The 26879-nt window shown below is 39.2% G+C and overlaps 1 protein-coding gene across 5 annotated transcripts in view; it reads right to left on the reverse strand.

The window, feature by feature from the left end:
• Positions 1–12991, reverse strand: part of Opa1 (OPA1 mitochondrial dynamin like GTPase) — a 76436-nt gene extending 63445 nt beyond the window's left edge. For 2 of the 5 annotated variants that reach the window (XM_040750996.1, XM_040750994.1), the window contains exons 1-5: positions 12769–12990; positions 7539–7857; positions 6865–6961; positions 5537–5644; positions 4143–4210 (exon numbers count right to left, since the gene is read on the reverse strand). In XM_040750996.1, coding sequence (XP_040606930.1) covers positions 4143–4210; positions 5537–5644; positions 6865–6961; positions 7539–7857; positions 12769–12800 — 624 coding nt within the window. In that variant the 5' untranslated portion in view covers positions 12801–12990. Of the gene's footprint in view, positions 1–4141; positions 4211–5012; positions 5067–5536; positions 5645–6864; positions 6964–7538; positions 7858–12768 lie in introns of those variants that run through there. The other 3 variants (XM_040750993.1, XM_040750995.1, XM_040750997.1) reach the window with 3 other exon arrangements.
• Between the last annotated feature and the right edge of the window lie 13888 nt (positions 12992–26879).

Here is a 26879-nt window from a genome sequence, read left to right on the forward strand (position 1 = left end):
GACCCAAAAGATAATATTTGGCTAACTATATTTTGGTTTAGTAAAATAACTTTAGGCAATATTCCTAAGTGCTACTTTCCAAACTTTCAGTAATTCTGCTTATTTGTTTCATTAAAAACAATTGGTTTCCTAATATATAACTGCTCAAGATATTTATAAATGCAAAATTTATTATTGGTTGTCAAAATGAAATGTCTTTCCATTTTGGATTATTTAATTTGCTCCAACCAGAAACAGCATACTATATATTTTACTACTTGGACATTTTCTACAAATAGTTTTGAGATAAATAAAATGGTTACCAGTAACTACCAACATTATAATTTCCATTATTTTTTGTTGTTTCTAAGTGTCTACCTACAACAGTATAACTTATTGATACATGGTCATAGTATTTCTTAAATGATGTAAACAAACAGCATGCTTCTTACTAGTCAATGCAGTAAAGCTGTCTGCTTAGTCATTCTATTTTTCCTCAGGGCCATTTCCCCTACTTTTCTTCTGATCACTCCATTTCTAATCTACTAAGCATACAAGTGCTGTGAATTCTTGCCAAGAGCCCTACTTGCAGCTTTTAGCTGTGCAGGAAAAGAATTCTTCAAACCCGTGGTTACTTGATGGTGCTGGCTTACAAACCCTGAGTCCACTCACTCACTAAAACAGGCTCACCTCTTCAGTTCCTAATTTGGCTTCTGAAGTTTTAAGTTCTCCAGATTCCAAGAATTTTACCAAGGTCACGTGAATATTTCTTACAGTGAATAAAAATTTAAAACTTTTTTCCAAATTTTAAACTTTTGATTAACACAACCCATTACTATAAAGTAGTATTACTACACGCCAATCATACCTCTATAAAGTAGTTCAAGCCAAATGTGAATTTACTACCCTTTTCAATGTTTATTAACAAAATTACACACCAGAACTTTTGATCAACACAGAATGAACAGTGTCTACAATCTAAACAGATATAGGTTTGGGTATAAGCAAAGAAAGGGATGACTGTTTAGACTGTGCAATGCCATATGCCTTCTGTGCTTTCTGAAGATCTCCTTTGTAATTTTCCAGACACAGACAAGTCTAGTGAGCTCAGGACAGGAAGCCACCAGCTCAGTGTTGTTCATTTTGACTCAGGCCACACTATCTGTGTTCCCTCAATTCCCTTTGCTTTCAGCTGGCTTTGAGCAGTTTCTCTACTGTCAAGACTTTCTTTCCCCTTTGTGTTTTCCCATTAGAAAGAACAGATCTTCATTTCAGTTCTAGTTGCAGAAATGTATTCCATTTACTACTATTTTAAACAATTATTTTGCATTGCATTTATTATTCTAGTAAAGACGTCTTGCCAGAAACCATAACCATGAACCTGACAACCATTAAACTTAAGCATGACTGCTCTAAACACTCACTACAACTTAGATGAAATCAGGCACATTTAGGCTGATATGGCTGTTGATCAGACTATAATCTTAATGAGTACACCTTAAGAGTCAAGACTAAATCAACTAGAAGTAACCAGAGAAACTCTGGATGTCACCCTAGCACTTCTGATGATCACTCAATTCTCTCTTTCTTTTCTTTTCTTTCTTTCTTTCCTTCCTTCCCTCCCTCCCTCCCTCCCTCCTTCCTTCTTTCTTTTTTTTTTTTTTGAGACAGGGTTTCTCTGTGTAACAGTGCTGGCTGTCCTGGAACTTGCTTTGTAGATCAGCTTGGTCTCAAAGTCACAGAGGTAGGATCTGTCTACCTCTGCCTCCCAAGTGCTGGGATTAAAGGAGTGTGCCACCATTCCTGGCCAATCATTCAAATCTTTAAAACTGATAGCTGGGGGTACTGAAGAGACAGCTGAGTGGGTAAGAGAACTGACTGATCTTCTACAGGGTAAAGGTTTGATTCCCATAGCAGCTCACAACTGACTCTAAGTCCAGTCCTAGGGGATCTGACACCTTTTTTGGCTTCTGTGGGTACCAGGCACACAGGTGGTGCACAAGCAAAACACCCATACACATAAAAAAATAAACAAATAGAAACTGACGTCTGAATAATCTCAGAAAGGCTACCACTGGCTCAAGTCTCCTTGCATGATGATATTCAGACATCACTTTGTAGGCAAGGTCATCAAATCACATCAACTATGTGTATCTTGTCTATATGGCTTATATTACTCTCAAGTATTACAGGTAAGAGTAAAACCTTAGAAATAAAACACTGTGCATCAAAAGAACTAAAAACTATGAGTGCAGCTGGACATGCTTTTATTAGATTAGCATTTTCTGTAAATTGATTTAACATGTATTAAAAGCAGCATAGGTAAAATTCTAGACTTAATATTTACAATAAATCACTAGAAAATTGATAAGCTTAAACAATTTAATAAACATTTTAAGGTTTTGTGTATATGCTTGTATATGCATGTAGAAATGTACATGTGAGTCCAGTATCCAAGGACTCCAGAAGAGGATGCCAAATCCTCTGGCACTAGAGTTACAGGTGATGGCACCTTGTGTGGGTTCTCTGAAGTCCAGGAAGTGCCCTAGTAGCTGAGTCATACCTTTAGGCCCAATAGTTAAGTTTTAATAGGGAAAAGTAATTATCATAAATTAAGAAAAAGTTTAACGAGGCTACAAGGGACATTTGCTATCAAACAAAGGAGTGCATTTTTAAAAAAGCAACAAATTTTCATGTCAATTGAGTAAAACCAAATCTATAAGAATAATTAAATTCCCAAAGATACATTCTCTTGTTTCATCTAAACTGCAGAGGTCAATTATAGATCATTCGTTTATCATCTTGGCAGAGTTTAGGGGACTTAACTGAGTTGAGTCTAAAATCAATTCTTCATTTACTAAAGTGATCCCAACGCCGTATCAGTGAAAAGCAGACATTGACATATCTAATTGATTTAAGCAAAACAGCTGCTGCTCAAGGGTCTATATGACCATACCTGCCGAAAGGGTTTCCTCTCAGATTACTTCATCTTGTCACATTATGTTTATTTGCTGTCTTGGCCATGGCTTTCCCTGGCTCAAAGTAGTCACATTTGATAAGCTACTTTCCAACCCTACCACTCCTCCTCATGCACAATCAAGATGTTCCCTAATTAAAATGAAAGCAAATATTTATTCTATAGTAAGTTTTACCTAAAAGGTGACAGAAAATAAATCTTGGAAATATCTTTAAAATTTGGAATAGCATAAAAAAGGTCCAAGCTGAAAGAAATGGAAATAGAGAAGTCATTTCTTCTTTCTGTTCAATAATCATAAAATTATTCCTTTCCTATAATGCTTTAAAATCCAGTATAAACTACACAGTCCATATTTAACTTAAAATGTTTATAGAATATTTTGCTTATAAACTTATTTTTTGGGCTGGAGAGATGGCTCAGTGGTTAAGAGCACTGACTGTTCTTTCAGAGGACCTAGTTCAATTCCCAGCACCCACGTGGCAGCTCACAACTGTCTGTAACTCTAGTTCCAGGGGATCTGGTACCTTCACCCCAATGCCCATAAAATAAAGGTTAAATAAATTATAAAAAAGAAAAAAAAACTTATTCATCAAGTCATTATTTTTACAAAACTTTACATGTAATTATTTCTTTTTCCAGTTCAAAAAGATGATGAAAGTAAAAACTAAGACTGTAATAGCAGAGCATAAACTAGAAATGCAGAGTAACTCATGTTAACACCTATTCTGTAATGTTCACATGGAGTTTTCTGAGAATGTATTAAAACTGGCCTACTCTCAATGGCTCATCATACACAGTCATGTAGGTTCTCAATCTGTATGAACTGACTCATTCACTAATAACTCACTTTCTGTTCTCTCATATCTTTTCCCCTAAAATAACGTAAGTCTCCAGGAGAGCAAGTAGGTTCTGTGCATCAATCTGCCCTTTATATCCGAGTAATTCTGGAGAGCTGTCTACAGCAGCTTTTCTCACATGTATTTTATAACGAACCCTTGAATGGTTATTTCATAGAGCACAACCAGAGGGGGTGGTCATCCAAGATTCTATCCCAGAGCTGCCGCATTAACACCTGCAGTTGTCACTTAGTAAGCACACATTATTTATGTTTTCTAGTACGGGATTAGCATTTTCAAGTACTTGAAAAATAAAGGAAAAGTCAAGGTTTTCAGGACTCCATACTTACCTTCCTATAATGCTTGTCACTTTCGGATCCATGATCTGTTGCTCTAAATGCTGTTTCTCCTGGTGAACCTTAAAGATAAACACACAGTTCTTTAAATTTCCCAGTGATGTGAACAGCCCTAGCTAAATTCCAAATTACCTCAAGCAATTAAAAAGTAAGTGGGGTGGGAGACTGAGGATACAGCCCGGTGGCAGAGTGCTTGTCTAGTATGCACTGGATCCCAGCACTATGGGATGAAACCGAATCAAAACAAACCCAGACAGGCCAGAAGCACTTAGAGCTCAGGAGATGAAGGCTGGGCTCAGCAGTGAGGTCCTGGCTCAAGTGAAACCAAACAAGGCTCAAAGAATATGTTTTTATTTTTAAGAAAATTCCTGGCAATCAATGTCAAAAAATTTCAAAATTCATTTAAAAAATATAAATGACAATTATGACAAAAATGAGGAATCTTTGGTAAGGATATTTTTAAACAAGGGAGTACTTACAGTTTAGCCAAGTACCACTGCCATCAGACAATGTATATGATACAAAGCAAATTTAAATGTCACCATGACAGGGCAGATGAGACAAGCTAAAATTACTTTTCATTGCAATTATCAAAAAAGGTTTTTTTTCAAGAAAACACTTTGGCTAAGCAAATAGTCATTTAATAATTTTCAGTCATATATTTAGCAATTTTAGTTTTGTCATAAATGTAATTCTTTTATTGTTTCCACCAAAAGGATATAAATTTGCCTAATATAGTTCTGGGTTTAAAGATGAGCATATATAAGCAGGGTTATAAATTTGGTCTGCAATTTTATTTGTGACTAGTTTATTAGAAGCATTTAAAAGGCATGTTAAGGTCAGCAAAAATGTCTGGTTACACACCTAACAAGAGAAGTGGGCCAGAAGCGTCTATGACTTCACTAACCAATGTGTGACCTGTGAAAAATCAGCAAAACGGGAAATAAAAATTTAATAAGACTAAGCAAAGATGTCTGAGATTTCAGACTTACGTTATATTGGGGTAACACTTAGGCAAATACGCCAGGCTAAACCTTATAAATTGCACTGTATATGACCTATAATTATTAAGTTTGTTTTAAAGTAACAATACTGGCTCTAAGTAATTATGAAAAGCAAATACATAGGTAGTCTCATCTACTTGTCAAGAAGCAATATTTTCTTACTCACCAACTAAAAGCCAAGTACACACTTTCTTACCAATTTTCATTTGATTAGACTAATGATTAAAAGTATTGTGCAAACTTTGTGTTTATCTTGTGTTAAAACAAAATGCTTTAGGGTTTGTTTTAAAATGTTTTAATCTAGAAGATGAGAACAAATACGAGCACCCATGTCTTTTCTCTGAGGCTCCTAAATCTTGAAGTCAGATGAAAAGTCGCCCTTACCTGCGGTGAAGAAGTCCTTCAGTAGGTTGAGGCTTTCCGCAATCTTGTCCAGGTCGGGCGCTAACTTGGCAAGGTCTTCCGAACTGGGAAGGGCTTTTCTAATTTTCTCTAGAGAAGACCAAATGGGAGTCACACACAGTCTCACAGCAGGATATAGCAAACATATTCAGTCTATAAACATGTCAACTTGTTTAAACCTCATGCCAGTCCTACAAAATACTTCCTACTATCAACTCCACTTATAGTTGAAAATCTTAGAGCACACAGCAGGGAAGTGAGGAGCCAGGGTTCAAGATCAGGCAGCTCAGAATCCAGACTCTGTCACTACACAGAGAAACTGGCACATAAATACATTATGTTGCACAGCACTTACAGGTATTCTTTTTTAAAAAATGAATCCCTTTCCTAAAAATACCTTTGTTAACATGGTTACCTTTAAGAAGTACTATGATGAAGCACTTATGCAGATTAATTCCACCTCCATATGTCTTAAAAAGGGACTGATGGAAATACTTCAAACCTTTTAAGCTCATCACGAGTTACTGAGAATCAGCTACTGCTGTTCTTACCTACTTGCCAATGGCAGGGAGGAGGGGGGGCGGTGTTTAAGAGGTGAAGCCACTTTGCACACTAACAGACTTTTAAGGAACTATGCTGAAAAATGTATAAATAACTAAGGTAGTTAACCAAAGAAAAGGGGTTTCGATTAGGGTCCTAGTATGTATGATGCAAGCAATATTGTATAATACTGAAAATGGTATTTGGAAAGACTGCCAGCAGTATGGAAATGCAGAGAGGATGTGCTAGGTAGCAAAATACAAAATACCAAGATACATATCCCCACAACTATATAATTTTTAAATAAGAAACCAAAATGTTAGGCACATTCAACTAATACTCAAAACCAGAAGAAAATATTCCATAAGAGTGGTGGCAGCCAAGTTAAAATGACAGACTGTTAGATACTTAGACTTTTTTCCCTCTGGGTTGGCAAAATGGCTCAGTGGGTAAAAGTGCTTGTTGCCAGTCCTGTCAACCTGAGTTTGTCCCTGTATCTATAGGATCCCTCCCCAAATGTCTTCTGAGCTTTACATGCATGCCTTGGCAGGCACACGTGCATCAGCGTGTGAGTGCACAAAGTGTAATGTACACTCACACACAGATATAAATAAGTGTAACAAAATTAATTTTCTATCAATTATTACTTTCATTATTAAAATAAAACGATCACATATTGAACTCAAAAGTTTAAACTATCAATGCAACTATTTCTCTTCCCACCTGCCCAACACAATCCAAAAGCTAATTTTAATGTTGATGATACAAACCCAAATCAATATACTCATCAATTTCCCATATAAAGTCAGGCACAATCCACTTATAGTCACTAAGGTCTGGTATCATATCTTTCCATTCATCGAAGGTCTAAAAGATAAGAATATATGTCAATTAGACATTCTAAATGCCATATACCAATATAAAGAGAAAATATGTTGATGAAAACAATCTTCTAGGAAATATATCATGTACAGAACCTTTATGGAACAAATTCATGTAAACCCAGGTCTTTTAAGAAAAAATCAGCAGGTGAGTATAAAAATAAATATTTTATCAAATGTGGGAAATGTAAAACTCAAAACATTCCTATTCCAAACATGGCTCGTGTTGGCATTAAATAACACCATGAAGCAAAAGGAAGATGGATCAGGGAGAAGTCACCTTGCCTCTGGAACCAGGGCTCTCAGAAGTAGCCCCGTGAACATGCTACCCGACTTTCTCCCCTGTGCTACCCAGTGGCAATGTCCAGAACCGAATTTAAGTGCTCTTACTCCCAGAGCAGGGCTCCATCTCCCAGATCATCTACAGTTATAGTTAATATTTAAATGGTACCATTGAAACAACAGGGCATTGTAAATATGTACATGACAATTTCTTTCTTCTAGGCTATGCAAATTTATGGTATTTTGGAATAATCAGAACTATAGTAAGAAAGTAAACTCACTTTTTTTGCTGTATAGCCACCTCCAACAGCAGATCCCAGTATGATATATCGAAGTTTTAAGAGCCTTGCAGCTAACCTTGCTGGCCAAAAGTTCCTGCGGGGCTGGTAGCCATATTTAATTGGAGAAAGTTTTAATTTATGTAGAGGAAGGTTAGTTAGAGAAGAGAACTGCTGACACGACGTCCTTAGTTGGGGTCTTTGAAGCTTTAGGGCTGGATGATGTGAGCAATAAATACTTCGTGAAACCAGATGTAGCTTTTGGAGTGGTAAGTTTCTTTGTATATCAGAGCTGTGTTTCACTAACAATTGGCAGACTTCACTGAAAAACAAATGAGGATGGGAGACACATCAGAGAAGGTAACAATACCTAGAAACTAACAGAAAAGAATGCACCTGCATATTAACACACTATGTCCTATCACATGATAGCTTACATTGGCTGTGGCCAGCTCATTCAATCCTTCTGAAAACCCTGCCATGAAAATAATTACACTAGCCCCATCTATGGATGAGGGAAAATGTGGCACAAAGGTACAAACACAAGATGCCCAAGAAGACACTAACACAGGAGTGAAGGTGGACTGTAACTTCAGGCACAGGGACGCCGGACTTTACATGGTAATTTACTATATATATGTGGGCTGTGATACTACTGGTTCAAGGAATTAAAACCAAAGAAGGAAGAGGTGGGTACTAGTTACCAACAGCTGTGCACTATAAAGGCTGCTAACAAAAGGGCATGCAAAACTCTAGCAGTCAAGAATATCTGCTTGCTCTGCCTCCCAGTCCCAAATTAGCCCAGAAATGGAAATTAACTTAATCTCATATTAAAGACCAGGTTCCTTAGGAAAATGCAAGTAGCAGAACAGCCCCTAAGAGACTTGAATCTCAATGTACATGCTAAGCGCCCGAGCTCTACCCTACCCTCCTTCCTGCACAGAAGAGAGCATCCGCACAAGAAGCCTACATGCCCTATCTTATTCAACCACATCTGGTTCCATCCTGTGGGTGAGGCCCAACACTAAGGAGTGTTAGGATGTCCATTCATCTAGCTATACAAAGTTGAGGATGTCTCACAGAAAAAGCATAACAGGCGACAGGTCTCGTTTCCATTATGTCACACATACTATGCTAGATGCTTTCACAAGCCCAAGATGGGAGAACTTGAAAGAATACATAGCTCTTTTTATAAACCTGTCTGTTTAAAGATGTCTTGCCTAACAGTGAAAAAGAGGCTAACTAGGTTCTGTCCTGTAGTAGAGCCAGAGCTCCATCTCCAAGAGCTGATGCTGGGCAAGTGTGGAGAGCAGCACATGTGGAAACACATGCAACACTGGAAATGGGGCTGCGGGGACATTCTGGAGGACACAGCCTTGCTGCGATCCAGCGTTTTGACTGTGCCACCCTCCTTCTCACCTTGGGGCCTGCAAAGAACTTAGCAAAGGCTAGTCCAGAGTAAGGGCTTCATGTCACTTCAGTATTAATTGTACTGAACTTCACCAGTGTATGAACGAGTAAATTAGCCTTTTAACTTTCAGGGGTTATTTCTACTTTTAAGAAAGGTGCTAACCTAAAGGACCTAGATGAACTCCAAGACCAAGTGTGGCCCTAGGGTATTTAAGTCTTTATTTTCTCCCTCATTTCTCTCCAAATCCTCAAATATTCCTATTTTCATAATGGTGGCAGCAATAACCATGAGAGGCACGGACAGGATATTCAAAGTTAGTAGTTAGAAAGCTCACCGAAGGGAAGGCTATTCTTCACCAGGTATTCTATTTTTTAAGTTTAAAAAATGTTATTATTACTTATATTATGTGTATTGGTGTTTTGCCTTGCATGTATGTCTGGGTGTGTGTATGGTATCAGCAGAAGCCTTATGAAGCACTGGGTTTCCTGGAACTGGAGTTATAGATGGTTTTGGACTGTCTTGTCTGTGATGGTAATCAGACCCAGGTCCTCTGGAAGAGCAGCCATCCCTCTAGTCCCACAAAGTAGTCTTGATATATAGGTAAGAGAATAAAAGGGGAGGCAGGACAGCAATTGCCTCAGGAAGCTGAACAATCTATCAGGGAAGTCCTAGGGATCCTAAGTGCATGTGTATGTGTGGAGGAAAGAGGCTTCCCAGAGCGAGCTGTCATCTATACCTGCCTGTCCATTCCATAAAAGCTCCAAAAGGAAAGTTGCTAGGTGAAATCATCGGTAACAGAAAACCCAGTTTGCTTAGTCATCCACCCCCCCTCATTAAGGAGCAGCACGGACAAAGCATCTGCACCAGTCATTGGCCCTTCATGTTTAAATGTCACCCTACAACCAGACCCCTACAGGGGCTCTTAGCATGCTATCATTGTATGGACAGGATCCTGAAAATACTGCACACTTAAATAAGAGCATGTTCAAAAATATTCGAGAATACAATGTTTATAGATTTAAACATTAAAAAGAAGCTTAGTGAATATTAAAAAAGCAGTTTATGGAAAGTTAAAACTGCACTTGCATATACATCAATAGCAGAAAAGAAATCAAGGATACTTGCTAGGACTCAGAATAAAGAAAAAATGAAAATATAAAAGCTATGATGCAAACAAGTGGCATCAAAGTGGGGGATGGGAGCCCATGGGGTACTCAGCAATGACCCACTGGGAACAGGGAATAAAGTACTGGATAGGAAGAGGCTTGTGCATCTCTGGGTGCCTGTGTAGGGTTGGGTTTTCTGTTTGTTTTCAATAAAGTTTCCCCCTTTTGGGCATATTCATAAACAGACTGTAATATAAAAAGGACTTTGCAACATGCAGTTTTATGACTTGGCCTACAACTTAGTGTATTACAAACATTTTCTCTTTTACAATGGTTAAGGTAATTGTGTAGGTTGGAGAAAACATCGACTAATCTTGCAGAGAGACGTATATTTAATGTCTTTCCAAGGTAACCTCATATCTTTTAAAAACATGTGGAGAAAAAAAGGGAGTCCATAGCTTTATTTTGGAAACGAATTACTGGACCTACCTAAGCAATCTCATATTTTTTAAAAAGTATTTAGAAAGAAAAAGAACAGATGCAATGGAAGGAAGAAAATAAAGTTGAAGAAAAATTTTGCAGAACTCAAGAAAGAGAGTTTTTGTTTTTTAAATCAAAGGTCAAGCCAGATGAGTGCTGAAAAAGAAACTCACAGTTGAACAAAGCCTTAAGAAATCTGAGACAAAGGACAAAGTCAAGAAAGCCTAAAAGCAGCTAGGAAAAGAAAAAGACTTCTTTATCTAAGAAGCTTAAAAACAAAACCCAAATGCGATGTAAAGTAGATCGCAAGTCATTTGTTGCTTAACTACCACATTTTTAGCTATATAGAACTGTCCAGTATGAAATTAATTTTTCATTATTTCTACACAAATACTTATTGAACCCCCCAAATTTTGGTCATCAATCTTCCATTTGACTTGTCCAGGAGGAGTATTTCTATGTGTACATAAAAAGCTTGTTTCCATCTTATGACTAGAGTAGGACTATGCTGCAATATTCCAGAACTTGCATAGGAACTACAGCAAAAGGCAAATTCCAGGGCTTGGGGCTTTCTGGCTTTCTCTATCCCCAGTTCTGACATTTGCTAAAATGTGCTTTGGCATGAGACATGCTAAAGCCATGACTGTGGAGCCCATAACTCCAGAAACAATTCAACCTCATGGCACACAACTGATCAAACAAACAATACAAACTACATCTCTTAATTTGTAAACTCAATTTCAAGTGTTTCCTACATACCTGGTTGTTTAAATGCACATTTTTCTGGTTTTATAGAAAATTAGAGGTTTCCACATTAATTATAAAATAGTAGAAATGCAAAAGTTGTAAGTAGCTTTTTTTTCAACACTAAAGCTTATGAATATACTCCTAAATTAAAATCCCATAAGATTTAAAATAACCACATTGTAGCAGAGGCAGTTCTACTTTTGGACTCTTCATTAACTCTCGACAAAACAAATGGGTTCCATTCTTTTTAAGTATAAGTCATTTACACCATTAAAAGCAGTTCCTGAGGCAGAGGCAGGGCTAGAGAGACGATTTATTGTTGAGAAAAAGGGCTGCTCTTCCAGAAGGCCAAGTTTGGATTCCAGCACCCACCTGACAACACACAACTGTCTGCTACCCTCAATCGCAGGGGACCGGGCACTGTGATCTGGTCGCCGTGGGCAGCAGACACAAGTGGCACACACACACACACATGCTGGCAAAACAGATATACACATAAAAAGGAAAGCAGAGATGGATGGAAGGGTTAGGAATGTTTGCTGTACCTGCAGAGAACCTGAGTTCAGTCCCCAGTATCCACTTCAGGCAGCTCAACTCCTGTAACTCCATCTCTAGGGGGATCCTACCCAGAGAGGGAACCTGTACTCTTGCTCATATCGCCCCTCCCATACACATAATTAAAAGCTCCAAATAAAATTTAAGATCAATGTTTAAAGGTGAAGTTAATTCAGGAGAACTACATTTTCCTAATCTTCTTAGGTGCATATAATGTCTTATAATTAACTATCTGAAACAATGTGTTAAGCTTGGAGGTTATTGGAACTACATATACAACATCAAATTTAATATCATTAAATTGCATACAGCAATTCACATAAATAAAAATATTTTATGATTTTCCTACTTCAAAACCAGACTAGGGCAACAATTGCAGCGTGATTACAAAAGTGGCGCCACACGCACCACGTTGTATCTAAAAGTGTACCTCAACACTGAGCAAGATCTCCTCTGAGGAGGGCATCTCTTCATGTGCGTCAGTCACTGCTCTAGATCTGACTTCAGCCAGAGGGTCAGGCAAAAAGGCCCAAGGAGCTGCAGGTGCCAAGTATACATGGCGTACGGCTGGAAGACGACAAGTAAATGAAACGCACAGATGGAGACACAAGGACGGAGCCAGGCCAGGAGAACAGCAACAATAAAAGCAGCAACGAGAGACAGGGATAACAGCGAGATCACAAGGGCAGGGGCAAAGGGGACGGCAATGACCGGCCAAGACTGAAGGCGTCCAAAATCTTCGAGCTGAACAAGGAGTGGTCACCGGCCAGCTCCGGTCACTTCGGGTGCTCAAACATTTGTGAGAATTCTCTTTTATGAGCCTCGGCCTGGCCTGAGGGTCACCTGCACATTCAGGAAGTAGTGATGGGACAACCCTGCTGTCCAAATGGCCCAGAACATGACATAACGGGGCCAGGTCGCAGGCCGCACTTACCAGGACACGGCCGCCTGGCGTGCTCGCCACATCCCGCCAGCGCAGACCACACACAGGCGCCGAGACGGCCACGTGGGAGCCCCGTGTCGGCCCCAGTCCGACTTCTGCTCCCGCAGTGACCCAGGAACAGGCACTCAGCAACAAGGGCATATAGCAGCCGCCGAGTCCCTCCCAATGGCGCATGGACTTCCGCAAGAGCCGGCCGGGTACCCGTAGTTAGTCCGTCACTGAAATAACTACCCACAGGAACGCTAGGGAGGCTGCGCAAACGAGCCACGGAGGATGCTCGCGCGCACCGGAAGTCTCTGGGCGGGACCCATGTAGCCCCATTCTCCAGCCCCGCCCTCCAAGTGTCCGGGTTGGGATTCTGAAAATGAACTCCAGTAGTAAAGCTTCGGTGCGAGAGGGTTGGGCGGGCTGTACGCATGAAATACATGCGATGAATATTTATTGGGTGCAGCCAATTTAGTGAGATCTGTTTAAAAGCATTTTCCGCACACTCTTAAAACTGGGAGGTCGACTCGTGGTAGGCTAGGTCCTTTAGAATGAGATCAGACCGAGAGAGACTTCGTACAGTTTAAGTCTAGGTTTGCAATAAACACATATGGTGTTTAATGAAAGCGCACATGATTTTGTTCATTCTCTCTTTCGCTGGCTTTCATCTGAATTTTAATGGCACTGATTTATTGAAATGGCTCTTGTCAAGGTCTCTTAACAACTCCGCATCTCACGTAATGGCCCTTCAGCAGCGTCCAGCTAAGCGCTCTTCTTAGTCTTCTTTTGACTTTCAAAGCATGAGAGTCATCTTCCCCTTTCCTTGTAACCTATTCCTCTCCATTTTCTCCCTAACCCCCTAGCTATCTGTTTTTCCCAACCATTCCTTAATGTTCGAAAGTTCCAGTCAGGTTTTGGGCATCTTAGATTCTTTTCTTTCTCTAGCTACATTTTCTCCCTAATAATACAAATTAGTTGCATCACTCTAAATATCTTTCATCTTCAATTAAACCATTTTGTATTTTAAAAAGGAAACTGGGGCTCATATAAGGGATATTGCCCGTGAAAGGTTATGAAGCTAATTAATGACATTAGTGGGAACTAAAGCCAGAGGGTCGTGTACTTCATCTTACTTCAAGGACACGTTCCTCTCACCCACTCGCACACACTCCTACGTCACCACCTCCAGACCAAACAAAATCCCTTTTCGCTTAGTTGTCAGATCATAAATCTGGATCCACCTACTCACAATACCAATACCATCAAATATATAAACCAACTGCCTGGCAGTAAACTTTCCTTCCTATTGCAGTATCCAAGGGATATATTTACTGTGGTGACTGTTTCAAGGGTAGTTCTAGATAGAAACTTGCTGTAACGACCAGTATAAACTGTAACTTTTCCTACTATTGTACTCAAATGTATTTTTTTTTACTATTGCTTCCTAATTTTTTTTTGTTTGGAAAATAGCAAAAGAGAGAAACCAAGGAAGAGCTGCTTCCGTCTGTAACTTCTCTTTGCATTTTACCAGGCCCTTGTTTTGTAATTCCACTTGTAGGCTGGAACTACTGAACTAGTGCAGATTATGTCTTCTGTTGTATGGAATAGCAAAATATTAGAATCGACCTGAAAGTCACTGAATAGTTAGCTAATTAAGTGCATTATATTCGTACTAGCCACAAAATCCTATGAGCTCTCTGTATCCTAATAGAGAATAGCATTTGAAATAGTTATAAAGGAAAACATTTAATTGAGGTGGCAGCTTACAGTTTTGGAGGTTCAGTCCATTATCATCATGATGGGACAAGGTGGCATGCAGGCAGACATGGTACTGGAGAGGTAGCTGAGAATTCTACATCTTGAAGGCAGCATGAAGAGGTCTAAGACACTGGGCAGTATCTTGAGCAGTGTATCACAGGTATCACAATCTGCTTTCACAATGACACACTCCTTCCAACAAGGCCACACCCACTCTAACTAAGTCACACTTCCAGATAGTGCCACTCCATTTGGGGGCTATTTTTTCTTTTTTTTTTTTTTTTTTGGTTTTTCGAGACAGGGTTTCTCTGTGGCTTTGGAGGCTGTCCTGGCACTAGCTCTTGTAGACCAGGCTGGTCTCGAACTCACAAAGATCCGCCTGCCTCTGCCTCCCGAGTGCTGGGATTAAAGGTGTGCGCCACCAACGCCCGGCGGGGGCTATTTTTTTTCAAACCACCACAATAGGTTAGACTAACGTAGGAAATTTGGCAAGTGGGGTACTTCAAGTAGTATTTTCAAATTGTAATGGGTTTACATGATGTCAACTTCATTGTATGTACATTGAGGAACATCTATTTATAGTGCTGGATAGGAAAACTAACCCAATTCTTAGGAAATTAAACCACAACAATCAGTCCAAATTCAGGCCACAGAGGGTGTTTTTATTTGTTTGTGTGGCTATACAATATTGGACTCCTTACTGTCATTTAAAACCATATACGTTTTACATTTAAATAAACCTGTTTCATTTAAATTATCAGAGAACATTAAGTCCTAATCTTTACATTTTCTGGGATGAGAAGCTAAGTAGGGTTCATAGTCCTTCCTGAAGCTGACCCCATCAATTGCTATGTTTATGGTTTTATTTTAACTTTTCTTAGAAACATCAAGAGAATTTTAATTATAAACCATTGTTTATATAAACAGTTATTAATTGATGTACTTAGAGGATCTGATGTTTCTAAAGGAATAAGAATCCTACCCCCAGAGAAGAGCATAGCTACACAAGTAAACTAAGTGATGTTCAAGGAATACAGTTGAATATGATATATAACAAATACTTGGCATGTTACTCGTTCATATTACATACACGATCCAAGGAGTATTTAGATGAATGAGCCTCAGTGAAAGACAGAGGAAAACTTTCATTGCTTCCTAACTGGGAGAGAGACCTACCCTTGTTTTTATTTGTTAACTTGTATATTATTTAAAACAAACAAAAATTTTAACTTTATCTTCTGGTCTAGGAGTCATGAAATAATTTTACTATTAAACTGAAATTATTTCAGGTTCAGTTAGGAACTGACTAGTCCAGCAGTTAAAACTCCCAAGGCATTTACCTTACTGTGCAAAGCAACACTTTTCACTTATCCAGTGACTCAGAGAGCTTTAAAAAGAGTAAAGAAATGCTATTGGAAATCTAGACATTTGTGTTTGTCCGTGGATGTGCATTTAAGGTTTTTATTAATTTTTTTGTTTTCCTGTAAAGTTCTTCTTGGAAGGTATCCAAGGTCCCCGGTATTACGTTTTTTTCTCTGTGGTTTTCTGGAGAAATAGGCACCTGAAGGCACATGCATTTGCATGTCGTCATTATCAAACCCTCCCAGTGCTCAGAGAAGCACGCTACAATTATCATCAGCCATGTGTAAGTCTCTTCTCATCAATATTGCCTGCACTTAATAAAAGACTCAGAATTGTTAGGATGGTGCCATTCCTCAAATTAGTCTATTTTTAAAAAAGACTTACTCTTACTTGTATACATGTGCTTGTATTTCACGTTATGTGCAGTGCCTGAACATGACAGCAGAGGGCAGCAGCTCCCTTGAAGCTGGAGCCACAGGCATTTGGGAGCTGCTAGGTAAGGATGCTGGGAACAAACTCAGCTCGTCTGTAAGAGCAGTAAGCACTATCGAGACATCTCTCTAGCCCACACCTGTGTGTTTGTAATCATTATAGGACGTTGATGAAAAATTCTATAGTTTACCTAGAAATATAAAAGACCAAAATGTTAAAAAGAATATTTGAGGCTGGAGCCTTTACATCTACCTGATCTCAAAACTTACTACCAAACAACTGGTAGGTATAAGGATAAATATACCCAAGGACAAGAATAGAAGATTCAGAAATAGATTTCAAATTGTGTAATGTGATGGCGAGTTTTAAATTAGTTTTTATTATGCATATCTGACACAGAACTTATACTTAAGATTACAGAAGAAATTCTTTTTACGGATTTTAATTCCAGTTGTGAGGTATTAAGGGAGTAATTTACTACAACTCTGGTGTATAGAAGCCTTAGGAAGTGCTGAGGGTGCAGAAGAGTCAAGAGGCTAGAGCCTGTGATTGAACATTGTCAGCTTTACCGGAAGAGAACCATCAGAGGAGATATGCACACATGTTTCCTGCCTCTGGTCATGCGATGGCCCGCGCAGCCTCAGTGCTCCTCCAGCACAGATGCCATTACCAAATGCAGCCTTTTCACCTTCAATGAGGAGTGGACCAAAATAAACCTCTTTTCCTTAAAATGCCTCCCATAAGTTCAGATGTAGCATGAAGGACTATGTCATATTGACCCTCAGGGATACAGAGAGATGTTACTAGTTATCCAGGAAATGGAAAGTAAAACCACAACACCATCACGAAGACTGCTAAAAATAAAAAGATGGATATTACCAATTTGGCAAGGATGCTGAGCAATCAGAACTACCTGGCACTATTGGTGGAATGCAATAATACCGGCCCTTTAGAAAAATACTTTACAGATTCTATCAAATTAAACATGTGCTCCTTAACAGGTGGTAATCCCAGTATTCTGGAGGCAGAGGCAGGCAGATCTCTGTAAATTCGAGTGAGTTCCAGGACAGGCTCCAAAGCTACACAGAGAAACCCTGTCTTGAAAAAAAAACAGAACTCCCCCCCCTAAAATCACAAAACAAAACAAGAAACAAGCCAAAAATCTCCTCTTACACAGGTACTTCATCTCTTAGGGGTTTGTATAAGAGAAATAAGAATAGGTACATGAAGAGGTGTGCACAAAAATGTTCATGGAATTTTATTTACAATGGTTTCAAACTGGAAGTGTGTATGAACAACAAAATGGATAACTGGTGTGTAAAACAATGGAATATTCAACAGTGAATGGGGATGGACTATACAGATACATTTAACAACATGATCCAACATAAATAATCTAACAGACATGCCTAAATCAAAATATGATATACTGTGTAACTCCAATTATATGGTGTTCTAGAATAGGGAAAAGTAGTGTGGAGACTAAAAACAAAACACACATTGGGGACACGGGCAGTGGAATTTCTTTTCATCACGATAAGACTCTGAATTGCATAAGCATATCCATTTGTCAAAATGTTCAGATAAGATTTGTGTATTTGTAAGTCTTGTGTCCAAAGTATATGATGTCTTCAGCAATAAGACTTACTTCCAACCTCTTGTGGCAACTCAGGGCAACAGTAATAGCTGATATTGTTTTGGAAGTCTCTTGGACTCCACTGACCAACAGCTTGAAAAGGTTTCTCATGCCTGGTGCTGGAGTTGATGTTACATGCTCTTTGGCTCTTTGGGTGAGTGCTGGATCTGACCTGCAAGCCTTGCTGAGGACCAACATTCATAGAGCCAGAACATGCTCGGCAAGCTGTCAAAGGAGGGAGCAATCCTAGTCCTACCAGTTGTGATAGGTCATCTATGAGCCACAATGATGACTAGCCCTGCAAAATATACCTAATGGGGAATAGTGACATTCAAATCTTGGAGATAACTGATGGCTCCTAGTTGATTTAAAGTTCACACAACAGGAGGGAAAGCAGCCTGGTACCGGAAACCTAGTGAGCTACCTGGGCTTAGAGACATCATGAATGTTAGAGGAAGACCCCACTACCACCACTTACTAAACCATCATGTTTGCTACCTGCATTCTAAATGCTTCTCTTATACCCCCAGTTAAGTGGAGCCCTCAGCCTTCATCAAAGGAGCTCCTCACCGCAGCAGAGATGACCACACTGGTCAAAGTCAAGAGAATAACTGACTGTGGGGTGCCCAGCCCCAATAGATACATTTACAGTTCAGTCTTGCAGCCAAGGCACAAGAGAGTTCATTACATTTTTCGTTTTTCTTATAAGAATTTTGAACAAAAGGTAGGACACTAAAAGCTTTGTGAGTGCTGAAGAATTGGTTACAGTTTGTATTAGTTTCCTTTTGCTGCTATAACAAATTGCCCAAGTGGAGCAGCATAAAATAAAGCTAAGTTGTCACCTGACAGTTCTGGATGTCAGAAGTAAAAACAAACAACACACAAAACAAAACAAGTCTCTGTGTGATTCTAGTCAGGTGTCCATAGTTGTGGTTTCACACTGAGGTGCACACTTTCCTTTGTGACTTTTTGTTCTCAAAGCCAGCAGTGGCTGATCATGGTCAATCCGTCTTCCACATACAATAAGTATTGTTGTTAGATAGAGGCCATAGAGCATCATGGACCTCTTCAAGTATGACCTCCTCATTTTAAGGGCAATGAATCAGCCCCCTGAACCGCATTTGGCACTCACAGGTCTTGGGGTTAGGACTGCAAACCTCTCTGAAGTGCTTTAGCATTATTATAATTTCCCTCTAAGTATACCGAGGGGGAGGGAAAGGTGTGTGTGTGTGGGAGGGGTAAGTTCTCTAATGCACCCACATCTGAAAATAACTGTGGTTTAAGATTATACTCCTAATCTTTGCTCTCTTTATTGTTTTCTTCTTTTAATGATTTTTAAACTGTTATCTCTCATCTGTTTTTTCCTGCTATGTTCCACACCACAGATTTTTGCCTTCTATAGTTGGTACTTTCAAGAGCCTTTGCTGAATGCTGAGTGGTTGTTTTAAACAGGTACTCTTGCACTGTAAATCCTGAATTATTTTCCTTATTTGTCTTTACAGCTTTTAGTGTCCTTGTCTTAAAGATCACGCTTCTTTTGTTATACTGAAACTGTCAATATATTGTCTAATTTTTTCTTGTTCACATAGTAAATGAATACATATGTTATAAGTTCATGGATATGAAATCCTTCAGACCTTGGTGTTATAAGGGCTGTCATGATTTCTGTGAATATTCTTTAAGAGTTCTGCTGTGCTATTACCATTTTGTACTATGCAGCAATGTAAGTATTGACAATAACAATAACTTTATTATTGCTACCAAGGCCTCATGCTTGATACTTACTCTTATTTAATTTTGATTAATTTTTGTTACTGTTATAAGTTTTCATAGTTTTTTGAGTTTTTACAGGGATTTTAATAATCAGTTAGAAAGACTGGCATTGATCCCAGCTGCAGGAGCCATCGCACCCCAGCACCCTAGTCTCCTGCTCCACCCATATAACTAAGTCTGTTGGGGCCTGCCTCCAGGCTACACTCCTGTGCTTCGGGTCTACCACTAGGACTCCCACCCATCCCACCGGGATCCAAAGCACCCTAGCATCCTAGTCCACTTCTCCACCCATGAGACCAGGAAGTGGATTGCTACTAGAGCACGGACTTGCTTACACCCACCAGAAGGGAACCCTGGTCCCACACCCACCAGGAGAGGAAGGGCACCCATTGCAAGAATGGATAGGAAGGAGACAATATAAAAACACAAGAAGCAACAGAAAAACCAATATGACACTGCCAGAGTCCAGAGATCCTACACCAACAAGACTGGAACACCCCAACACAAATGAACCAAAAGTCATGAAAAGACAAAACTTAAGAATAATAGGTATAGAAGAAAGTGAAGAAACCCACCTCAAAGGGCCAGAAAACATATTCAACAAAATCATAGAAGAAAACTTTCCCAACCTAAAGAAAGACATGCCAGTGAAGGTGCAGGAAGCTTACAGAACACCAAATAGAGAGGACCAAAAAAATAATCAATACCACAAACATACAGAATAAAGAAAGAATGTTAAGAGCAGCTAGGGAAAATGGCCAAGTAACAGATAAAAGCAAACCTATCAGAATTACACCTGACTTCTCCATGGAAACTCTGAAAGCCAGAAGGTCCTGGATAGATATTCTACCAACATTAAAAGACCACGGATGTCGGCCAAGACTACTATACCCAGCAAAGCTTTCAATCAATATAGATGGAGAAAACAAGATATTTCACGACAAAACCAGATTCAAACAATACATATCAACTAACCCAGCCCTACAGAAAATTTTGGAAGGAAAACTCCAATCCAAGGATGTTAACTACAACCAGAAAAACATAGGCAATAGATAATCCCACCTTATCAACAGCCAAAAGAAACAGTGGTGGAAGTTCATATACAATTCCACCACAAACAACCATTCCAAAACAAACTAGAATGAGCTATCAATGGTCACTGATATCCCTCAATATTAATGGTCTTAACTTGTCCATAAAAAGACACAGGCTAACAGAATGGATTACAAGACAGAACCCATCCTTCTGCTGCACACAAGAAACACACCTCAGCTTCAAAAACAGATATTACTTCAGAGTTAAGGGTTGGGAAAAGATTTTCAAATCAAATGGATCCAAGAAACAAGCAGGGGTAGCAGTCCTAATATCTAACAAATTAGACTTTAAACTAAAATCAATCAAAAGAGATGAAGGAGGTCACTTCATACTCATCACAGGAGAAATCTACCAAGATGAGGTCTCAATTCTGAATATCTATGCCCCAAACACAAAGGCATCCACGTTGATAAAAGAAACATTACTAAAACTCAAAGCACATATAAAACCTCACAACTTATAGTGGGAGACTTCAGCACCCCACTCTCACCACTAGACAAGATTACCAGACAGAAACTTAACAAGGATACGAAGGAACTAATAGAAGTTTAATTGGGTTTAACAGACATCTATAGAACACTCCATCCAAACACAAAAGAATATACCTTCTTCTAAGTGCCACAAAGAACCTTCTCAAAAATTGACCACACACTTGGCAACATAGCAAACCAAAACAGGTACAAAAAATGGGAATAAGACCATGTATCTTATCAGAACACCAAGCTTTAAAGTTACAATTCAACAACAACACACATCTCAGAAATCCTGCAAACTCATGGAAATTGAATAATGCACAATTGCACCACTCCTGGGTCAAATAAAAAATAAAAAAAATTAAAGACTTCCTAGAATTCAATGAGAATGAAGACACAACATACCCAAACTTATGGGACACTTTGAAAGCAGTGCTAAGAGGAAAGTTCACAGCACTAAATGCCCACATGAAGAAACTGAGAATAGTTACACTAGAGAATTAACAGCACAACTGAAAGCTCTAGAACAAAAGGAAGCAAACTCACCCCTGAGGAGCAGATGCCAGGAAATAATTAAATTGAGGGCTAAAATCAATGAAGTAGAAACTAGGAAAACACTACAAAGAATCAATGTAACAACGAGTTGGTACTTTGAGAAAATCAACAAGATAGACAAATCTTTATCCAAACTTACCAAATGCTAGAGTATGAACATTCAAATTAACAAAATCAGAAATAAAAGGGAAAGGGAGACATAACAACGGTCAGTGAAGAAATCCAGAGAATCATCAGGTCATATTGTGAAAAGCTATATTCCACAAAATTTGAAAATTTAAAGGAAATGGACAATTTTCTCAATAGCTACCACTTACCAAAATTAAATCAAGAACAGATAAGCAATTTAAATAGACCTATAACCCCTAAGAAAATAGAAGCAGTCATCAAAAGTCTCCCAACCAAAAAAAAAGTCCAGGGCCAGATGGCTTCAGTGCAGAATTTTACCAGAAATTCAAAGAACAGCTTATACCAATTTTCCTCAAAGTATTCCATGCAATAAAAGCAGAAGGGACTTTGCCAAATTCTTTTTATGAGGCTTCAATAACATTGATACTCAAGCCACACAAAGACACAACTAAGAAAGAGAACTTCAGATCAATATCCCTCATGAACATTGATGCAAAAATACTCAATAAAATACTGGCAAATTGGATCCAAGAACACATCAGAAAACTCATCCACCATGATCAAGTAGGCTTCATTCCAGGGATGCAGGGTTGGTTCAACATACGAAAATCCATCAATGTAATCCACCATATAAACAAACTGAGAAACAAAAATCACATAATCATCTCACTGGATGCTGAAAAAGCCTTTGACAAAATCCAACACCCATTCATGATAAAGGTCTTGAAGAGATCTGGGATAACAGGAACATAACTAAACATAATAAAAGCTATATACAGCAAATCAACAGCCAACATCAAACTGAATGGAAATAAACTCAAGGCAATTCCTCTAAAATCAGGAACAAGACAAGGCTGTCTCCTCTCCCCATACCTCTTCAATATTGTGCTGGAAGTTCTAGCTAGAGCAATAAAACAACAAAAGGAGATCAAGGGGATACAAATTGGAAAGGAAGAGGTCAAACTTTCACTATTTGCAGATGATATGATAGTTTACATAAGTGACCCAAAACACTCTACCAGGGAACTCTTACAGCTGATAAACAGCTTCAGCAAAGTGGCAGACTACAAGATCAACTCAAGAAAATCAGTAGCCCTACTATATACAGACAATAAAAGCGCTGAGAAAGAAATCAGAGAAACATTACCCTTTACAATTGCCACAAACAACATAAAATACTTTGGGGTAACACTAACTAAACAAATGAAAGACTTGTATCACAATAACTTTGAGTCTTTAAAGAAAGAAATTAAAGAAGACACCAAAAATGGAAAGATCTTCCATGCTCTTGGATAGGTAGTATCAATGTAGTAAAAATGGCAATCCTGCCAAAAACAATGTACAGACTCAATGCAATCCCCATCAAAATCCCAGCACAATTCTTCACAGACCTTGAAAGAACAATACTCAACTTTATATGGAAAAAAAACCCAGGATAGCTAAGACAACCCTGCTCAACAAAGCAACGTCTGGAGGCATCATCATCCTTGACTTCAAGCTCTATTATAGAGCTATAGTCTTTAAAACAGCTTGGTATTGGCACAAAAATAGACAGGTAGACCAATGGAATAGAATTGAACACCCTGAGATTAATCCACAAACCTATGAACACCTGATTTTCGACAAAGAAGCTAAAATTATACAATGGAAAAAAGATAGTAACTTCAACAAATGGTGCTGGGTATTGGCATGTAGAAGACTGCAGATAGAGCCATGTATATTGCTATGCACAAAACTTAAGTCCAAATGGATAAAAGACCTCAACATAATCCAGCCACACCGAACCTGTTAGAAGAGAAAGTGGGAGATACCATTGAATGAATTGGTATGGGAGACTGCTTCCTGAACATAACACCAGCAGCACAATCACTGAGATGGACAATTAATAAATGGGACCTCCTGAAACTGAGAAGCTTCTGTAAGGACACAGTCAACAAGACAAAAAGGCACCCCACAGATTGGGAAAAGATATTCACTAACCCCACATCTGACAGAGGGCTGATCTCCAAAATTTACAAAGAACTCAAGAAGCAAGTCTGCAAAACACCAAAGGATCCAATTAAAAAAGTGGGGGACTGAGCTAAATAGAAAATTCTCAATAGAGATGTCTAAAATGGCTGAGCGACACTTGAGAAAGTGCTCTACATTCTTAGCCATTAGGGAAATGCAAATCAAAACAACTCTGAGATATCATCTTACTCCTGTCAGAAGGGCTAAAATCAAAAACACCAATGACAGTTTATGCTGGAGAGGATGTGGAGAAAGGAGAACACTCATCCATTGCTGGTGGGAGTGCAAACTTGTACAGCCACTTTGGAAATCAGTATGGAGATTCCTCAGAAGAATGGGACTCAGGCTACCACAAGACCCAATAATTCCACTCTTAGGGATATAGCCAAAAGATGCACATTCATACAACAATGATGTCTGTTCATAGCAGCATTATTTGTAATAGCTAGCTCCTGGAAGCAACCTAGATGTCCCACAACTGAAGAGTGGATAGAGAACATGTGGTACATTTACACAGTGGAGTACTACTCAGTGGGGGAAAAAAAACAATGGAATCTTGAAATTTGCAGGCAAATGGATGGCACTAGAAGAAACCATCCTGAGTGAGGTAACCCAATCACAAACAGACAAACATGGTATGTACTCACTCATATATGGATTTTAGACATGAATGAGGGGAGTGTCAGCCTACAATCCCAGTGCCAGAGAGTCTGGGAAACAGGGAGGTTCCCAAGAGATATGCATGATACCCCATAGAAGTGGAATGAGACAGGATCTTCTGAGCAGATTGGGAACATTGGAGGAGGGGAGAGGGAACCAGGAAAAAGAGAGGTGGATAAGAGGAGGGGAGAAGAAGGCATGGGGGAGCAGGAAGGTTGAGTCGAGGTAAGAATAGAAGAGAGCAGGATGAGAGATACCATAATAGATGGAGTCATTATAGGTTTAGGGAGAAAGCTAACACTAGTGAGATATCCAGAGATCTACAAGATAACACCAACTGGAAAACTAAGCAATAGTGGAGAGACTACATTAATAGCCCCTCCGTGATGATAAGGCCAATGACTATCTTATATGCCATCCTAGAACCTTCATCCAGAGACTGATGGAAGCAGAGACAGATTCCCACAGCTAAACACTGAACCGAACTCCTGGAGTCCAGTGACAGATGGAGGAGTGATGAGCAATGGTGTCAAGACTGTGATGGTGAAACCCACAAAGACAGCTGACTGGACAAGGGGGAGCTCTTGAACCCTAGACTGATGACTGAGAGGCCATCAGGGGACTGATACAGACTCCATGAATGTAGTGTCAGTGAGGAGGCCTCCGAAATCTCTGGGGACTTTGGTAGTAGATCAGTGTTTACCATGGCATATGAATGAGCTTTGGGAGCCCATTCCAAATAGAGGGATGTTCTCTCAGCCTGGACACATGGGGAAGGGCCTAGGTCCTGCCCTAGATGAAATGGCAGACTCTGGAGATCCCCCCCCCAAGGAGGGTCTCACCCTCCCTGGGGAATGATATGGGGGTTGGGTGGGGGGCTGGGAGGTACTGCTGGAGGGACAAGGGTGGAGGGGTAGGAGAGGGAGCTGGGATTGTCATGTGAAGCATGCATGTTTCTAATTTAAATAAAACATATATTGAGTTAAAAAGAAATACTGTCACTGAAGACTGTTGTATCTTTTCAAATGAAAAAATTTATCTGTATTACAAATATTCAAGCCAAAGTCCAGTCTCTGCTTTACTAACTACTGAGGAGGGATAAAACTTTTGAAAATTAAATATATGTTAATTTTTTTGTTTCCTCTTTTCCTTCCCATATTGGAAAGGTACCCAGATTTTATAATTCCTTTACTTCTAGGATGTCACCAGTACATGTGTGAGGAATTAAGTGCAATAATAGGATTTTGCAAAGATGCCTGAAGTATATGCTCTAGGGAAACAAAGACTGAAGAATAGAGAGTCTAAAGCTAGAAAGAGAATGGTGTTTTCCTTTCCCTACATACCCTGAAATACTTCTGGAATCTTCTAAAAGATTAAGGCTCCTAAGGGGTTCTTTCCATCCACGCAGAATGTGAAATAGCAAGCTCATTAGAGTCACAGAATTATAAAAACTAGAATAGCATTTGTGGGATTTCCTGTCTCATTATTAAGGTCTGCTTTCTGCTTGCTTGGTTATTCATTTCTGTTACTTATATGATTGTACTGATTCTCTTTTTGTAAACTTGATACCAACTAGTAATCTAGGAAGAGGGAACCTCAGTTGAGGAATTGCTTCTGTCAAATTGACCAGTAGACTTGTCTATGGAGCATTTTCTTAATTGCTAATTGATGTTGGAGGGTCCAGGCCACTGTGGGTGGTGTCATTCCTAGTCAGATGAGCCTGGTAAAAAAAGCAGCTGAACAGGCCTGATGAAGCAAGCCAGTAAGCAGCATTCTTCTATGATCTCTTCTCCAGTTTCTGCCTCCAGATCCCTGCGTGAGTTCCTGCCTTAACTTCCCTCCATGATTGAGTGCCACTTGGAAATGTAACAGAAAATAATACTCCTGTGTTGTTTTTAGGCAGTGTTTTTTCACAGCAATTGAAAAGTAACTAGAAGAAATATATAATGGTTGCTATTGTGTGTTTCTTCCAGCTCTTCATTAAGTGATGTCTTTCTGGTAGCTTGAAATTAGTCATAGTGACAGTAAACATACCACAGAAATTAGCACACTACAAATCAGGGCTTGACTGACCATTGGATTGATCATCTCATCTTAAGAATGCAATGGAAAAATGACAGTACAGCAAGTTAAATTTAGAAGTGTGTTTTAATAGATCTCATATTTTCTTCTTATTGAGTGTTTAGGAAAATATCAAGCAATATTCATGTCAGATACAAACCTGTAGGCTAATA

The sequence above is a fragment of the Mesocricetus auratus genome, unplaced genomic scaffold (assembly GCF_017639785.1).
Source record: "Mesocricetus auratus isolate SY011 unplaced genomic scaffold, BCM_Maur_2.0 Super-Scaffold_100008, whole genome shotgun sequence".
Lineage (NCBI taxonomy): Eukaryota > Metazoa > Chordata > Mammalia > Rodentia > Cricetidae > Mesocricetus > Mesocricetus auratus.